Source organism: Camelus ferus, chromosome 10, assembly GCF_009834535.1.
Source record: "Camelus ferus isolate YT-003-E chromosome 10, BCGSAC_Cfer_1.0, whole genome shotgun sequence".
In the NCBI taxonomy this organism is placed as follows: Eukaryota; Metazoa; Chordata; class Mammalia; order Artiodactyla; family Camelidae; genus Camelus; species Camelus ferus.
Genome location: NC_045705.1, coordinates 34,535,201 through 34,541,200, shown reverse-complemented (window position 1 = coordinate 34,541,200; position 6,000 = coordinate 34,535,201). Strand labels below are relative to the sequence as shown.

General features: G+C 41.3%; 1 protein-coding gene across 1 annotated transcript in view; it reads left to right on the top strand.

Annotated features, from left to right (window-relative positions):
• The first annotated feature begins 2,822 nt into the window (after positions 1-2,822).
• LOC102518090 (olfactory receptor 10V1) overlaps positions 2,823-6,000 on the top strand; it is a 20,560-nt gene continuing 17,382 nt past the window's right edge. The window contains exon 1 of the mRNA XM_032490500.1: positions 2,823-3,752. Coding sequence (XP_032346391.1) covers positions 2,823-3,752 — 930 coding nt within the window. The remainder of the gene's footprint in view (positions 3,753-6,000) is intronic.

The following is a 6,000-nucleotide window of genomic DNA, read 5'->3' as shown; positions in this document are numbered from 1 at the left end:
TTACATTCCTAAAGGACTTGGTGATCAGCCACCAAGAAATCTCTTGGAAATCTCTTGTCCTTCAAAATTCATGCAGATCTTTTTTTTTTATGTATACTATCTCCACTTTTGTCTATATCCAAATATTTTCAAGTTAAAATGGACTTTTTCAAAACGCTGTGCCATGTTGATACAGGACTTTGTCCTGATCACAGCTTTGTACCTTCTAGATTCTAGAATATATACATTCTAGTTCAGGAAGCACACATGGATCCAAGTAACCTCTACCATCCTTCCAGATTTACATAAAGAATGAAGTAAGCAAAGTACTCAGTTATTTGTTTTCATGATGCCCAACATTTGGCTCAATATTTTAGCATCACACAGAACAAATATCTGAGTGTTCTAGACTATCTTTTGAAACATGTGTCTGGTTAGTTTCTTATTTGCAATAGCAAAAGCCCTTCATGTAATCTAAAGGTGATAAGGTGATATAGCTTCCAGATAAAACCTAACTTCCATCCTTATCTTACCACAATAAAGAAACCACAATTAGTGAGAAACTTTTTTCATAAAGAAGTTAAGAGAATGGTTAGACGATGTAACGGATAATGTAATGCTTGGATTTCCTATACAGTACCCTGGATTTCACAGTATTTCTCTGTGTTTTATTTCCTCTTCCCTTTTCTAGATCATGTAATGAAATGAAGCCAATGCACTGAGAAAATTGAGACACAAGTGCTTTGAGGAGATTAGGTGGATGTATGCCCAAGAGGTAAGGTGGACTTTCTGAGCCCAAGGATGTGGTAACTAAGAAGAACACAAACACAAAGCACCACTGGGACTTTTTATCTCTAGTGTACTTATGAATTGAGTAACTCATTTGTATCACTGCATAGGCTTTGTTCAACCCAAAGCAACCCTCTTGGTTTAGGGGCTGGACTCTAAGCCATCAGGAAGCAGATTAAAACTGCAGGCACCTATGAAAACTCTTTGGGCTCACTCAGTACCTCAGGTCCTGGGTCACAGAGGATTCTGCCTTTTCTTTGTTCCTATAGTCTCTTTCATGAAGGATAAATTAAACCACTCCCCATCCATCCTCACCCAAAACTAGTTTTTAACCAAAAGGTTTCCCTCTGCTCCTTATAAGGGAAAGAAGGGAGATTTTGTTGTTGTTGAATTGGCAAGGGTGGCACTTACTAGATAAGCCACAGTCTGGATTATAATTATGCCTCAACAGTCCGGAAATACTGTAATCCAACATTTTTGGTCTCAGATCTTAGGTGCTCTTTTCCCAATAAGAAAAGAGCTCCTTAACCCATCTAGGGTTCTACCTGTGGCTGAACTATAAGAAATTAAGTAACAAAGCCACTTAGGAGACATAAAGTATAATGAGAGGCAGCGTAGTATAAACGAAGATTAAGCCCAAGAGTTCTGTAGTCAAATAGACTCTATTCAAATCCTGGCTCTCCCACTTTCAACTTAGGTGACTTCAGAACACTTTTTAATCTTTTTAAGCCTATATGTCTTCATCTATAAAATGAGGATGGTAATAGTGCATGCCTACGAAAGTGATTTTATGGATGAAGTAAGCTAACACATACCACGCACTTGCAGGATGTCCAGCACTTAAAACGGAATAAATGATCATTTGTCATAAGACAGAGAGACCCTGTCCTCCAGGAACCTAGACTGTAATTTGGGACAGAACACACAGATCCAGGAAAGACAGTGTATTAGCTCTAAAATCATAATGCTGTGAGCAACACAGAATTTCAGAGAAAGAAGAGAGAGATTTAGACTGGAATGACCTTAGATGGGGATGGTCTAGAAAGATTTCGCAAAAGAACATAACCTAGAGTTTTTAAAGTGGGCAGAATCTGAATTAGGCAAAAGAGAGAAGACAAGATTTCTAGCTGGAAAGAGAACAGAATTATATGAAACAGGACAGAGAAGATGGATAAGAGGCCAGTGAGCAGACCATATGGTACATAACAGGATAACTGAGGGCCACAGTGCAATTAGCCTGAAAGAATCAGACCCAAGAAAGACTGAAATAATCAGTAGAGGAGTGTGAAAGCTGACATTTAATAAATAGAAAGGCATTGAAAAAATGTTAAGCAGATAAATAATATGATAATGGAGAGCAGGATGAATTACAGAAGGAAAAGAAAGGAAATAGGAGATTTGATTAGATAGGAGAGCATAAGAATCCAAATGTAAGAAAACAGTGGACCAAAGCAACAGATAGAAGAAAGTTTTGAAGGACAAGCTATCAGTATGTAGGGAAAAATTGGGTAAAGCAGAAGAAGCAGAATGAATCAATAAAGTGTCTAGGTTTTGAGCTAAATTGCAGAGTTTGCAAGGCAGTACACGATGTACCACCAGCTCAATTTTCTCTAAATTATGATGTATACTTATGACATTCCTAAATTTTTTAATTTCAAGCTTCACATAATGAATTGATACCTTACTTTATCCATTTTGTAACTTTAAATTGACTTTATTCATTAATTCAATCAGCACATACTTCTTGGAAACCATTCCATACCAGGCATTGGGCTAGGCTCTGGAACTAAAGCAAAGATGATCAGAATTCCCACCCTTGAGGATTTCTGAATCTTCAGTACTTGAGGGTAAAGGAGGAAAGGTGAGGGAGGAGGTGGCAAATGAATAAATTGTAATATCACATGATCTTCTCTAAAACGAGAGTGTGCACATAACTGCTGACTTCAGAAAGTGCTCAACGCTGAATGGAGGAGTTGAGAAAGCATCCTATTAAATGAGAGACACCTAGAGAGACGTGTGTCATCTTTCCTTTAAATAGATCCAATGCAGTGCCCATGGAAGAAACAAATAAAACTGCAAGGATACAATTCTTTTTTCGTCCCTTCTCAGCGGACCCTAAGGTGCAGGTGGTGATTTTTGTGGCCTTCCTGGTGATGTACCTGGCCAGCCTCAGTGGAAACGCCATCATTGCACTGACTGTCCAGATCAACCACTCCCTCCGCACCCCCATGTACTTCTTCCTGGCTAACTTGGCACTTCTGGAAATCTCCTATACCTCTTCCATCGCCCCGTTGGCCTTGGCAAACCTCCTTTCAATGGGCAAAACTCCTGTTTCCATCACCGGATGTGGTACCCAAATGTTTTTCTTTGTCTTCTTGGGCGGGGCTGATTGTGTCCTGCTCGCAGTCATGGCTTCTGACCGGTTTGTAGCAATCTGTTACCCACTACGATACACCCTCATCATGAGCTGGCCCTTGTGTGTGGGGCTGGTGGTGGGGTCCCTGGTGCTGGGGTTCCTGCTGTCGCTACCGCTGACTATTTTAATCTTCCATCTCCCGTTCTGCAACAACAACGAAATCTACCACTTCTACTGTGACATGCCCGCAGTCATGCGCCTGGCTTGTGCAGACACACGCGTTCACCAGACCGCGCTGTGTATCATCAGCTTCGTCGTCCTAAGCCTCCCCCTCTCACTGATTTCCGTCTCCTACATCTTCATCGTGGCGGCTGTTTTACAGATCCGGTCAGAAGGAGGGCGCCACCGAGCCTTCTCCACCTGCTCCTCTCACGTCTTAGTGGTCCTCCTGCAGTATGGCTGCACCAGTTTTATATACTTGTCCCCCAGCTCCAGCTACTCTCCTGAGATGGGCCGGGTGGTGTCTGTGGTCTACACTTTTATCACTCCCATTTTAAATCCTTTGATCTATAGTATGAGGAACAAGGAATTGAAAGACGCCCTCAGGAAGGCGCTGAGAAAGTTCTTTGTAGGATGGTTCTATAACTTATTTAAATCAGAACACATGTGAGAGCGGACGCTAGTAATAATTATGCTGGGATGAGCTGCATGAGCCAGGAATGTCCTCAGCAAACTGAGACCTGGCTCATTATTCAAGGAAGTGAACACTACTGTCTAACTGAAATAAAGCTACATCACACAGGGCAACGTGATGTCCTGGGCATGGGTGAAGGAGCATCAACACTGACTGGACATCTGCTAGGTACCAGGTGCTGTGCGTGGGTTATCTCGCTTAGCCCATAACATGTATCACTGTCTTCATTTTTTTAGAAACGAAAACTAAAGGCTAACAAAAGACATTTCTAGGATGAGAACACAAGTATTTAAAAATCTAAAGACTAAGCTGTCTTCACACAATGCCCCTCTCCTTGTTCTAGGCTCACTCTGCCAGGGGGAGAACATGTTACCTTGTGCAAGTCTGGTCTCCCTAGGCTTCAGTTTCCTTATTTCTGAAGTGGCAAAGCTGAACTAGAAAATTCCACATGTTCCTTCCAAGGTCGTAACATTATGTCCTAAATATTGGCCAAATAGACCCTAAATGGGGGAGGAAAAAAGAGGCTTTGCAATTAGCCAAAGGAAAGAGACTTTTTTTCTTTTTTTACATTTCCTGTTTTGTTAGCCCAAATGAAAACTCGTGATTCTGTTCATAACACTTAAGCACAAAAAGGATAGTGGTAATGGAGGAAACTGTTACTTAATTTAATAAGGGAAAATCTAGGAAGGGAGGAAACTGGGCATCGCTGAATTTGGATTCCTCAAGAATCTCTTCCACAGCATGTCAGAGAATATTCCAGACTCTGCTTGAACTTCCAGGGAGAGAGGTCATTAACTTGTAGGACATTCCATTCCTTGTTGGACAACTCCAGTCGTTACAGTGCTGTACCTTTCGTTCAGCTGAAGTCTACAAACCCTCCCACTGATCCTATTTCTACCCTCTAGAGCTTTCTTCTACATGACAGCTCTTCCCAGGTGTTAAGACAGATGACGTACCTTCTGTTAAGTCTTCAGTCTTCTTTTCTCTAGAGCAAGTACTCCATCAGCTTTTCCTCCAGGAGATTATATTTGAACCCTCTCATCATATCAGCCACTTTCTGGATTTTCCCTAGCTCCATAACCTTCTACAAATTTTCACCTAGAAATAAACACAATACACTGGGAATATTTTGTTCTGGGGAACTATTACTTTTACCTGTGAACTATATTTGTATTAGTTCATCTCAATCATTTTAGCCTCATAAATTTGGTATCAGATAAAACCTCCAGATAGTTTCCATATGACTCTCAGTGCCACCTGACCATAATTTATTTTACTAATATGCATGTAGGACTTTTCATTTAACACTGATACATTGTGTTTTTATTGGTTTGGGCCAAAGTCATCTTCAGGATTTATATTATTCATCCTAGGTTTACGTTACGGTCAAAATTGCAATTACATTTCATTTCCTTTGTCCTAGTCCTTAACAAATATCCAGAAGCAGACAGGGTGATGAATGCAGCATCTATGGACGTCCTTCTCCTTGGGAGCTGTTGTCCAACTAGATGGAAATCTGCTCAGTTAATACCATCTGTGGTACTGTCACGATCATGACCTCCCCAGTGGAACCTACTGTCCTGTATCCACGCCTTTAGGTGGCCCCCTTCCCCCATGGCTATGTGACTTGCTTTGGCCAATGGGACATTAGCAAATGTGCTGCAGGCAGAGGCCTACCCTTACCTTTTGGTGCCTGTCCTCTCCCGCTGCCCTGAGACTGACATGTGAGGAAGGCAGGGCTAGGATGGCCCCTCTGGAGCACAAACAGGATATCTAGCTGAGCTCCCTCAACTAGCCCTAGTCAGTCCACCAGATGACTGCAGCCACATCAGGGACCCAGGGAAGACTGGCAGAAGAACTGCCCAGCGGAGCTAGGCCAAAATGCACAGAAACCTGGGCAAATAAAATGATTCCTATTTCAATCCATTAAGTTTTGCAGCAAAAAATAATCAGTTCACCATCCAACGCATAATAAACCATCTCTCCCAGAAGGACATAATGGGAAGCATATCAAATCCTTTCATATGATCAAAATACACCACAGCTCTTATCTAAACTCAACCATTTAGAAACCTTATTTTTTTTAAGTCAATTTTTAAAATTTTTTTTCTTGGGAGAAGATAATTAGATTTTACTTATTCATTTATTTATTTTTTGGAGAAGGTACTGGGGATTGAACCCA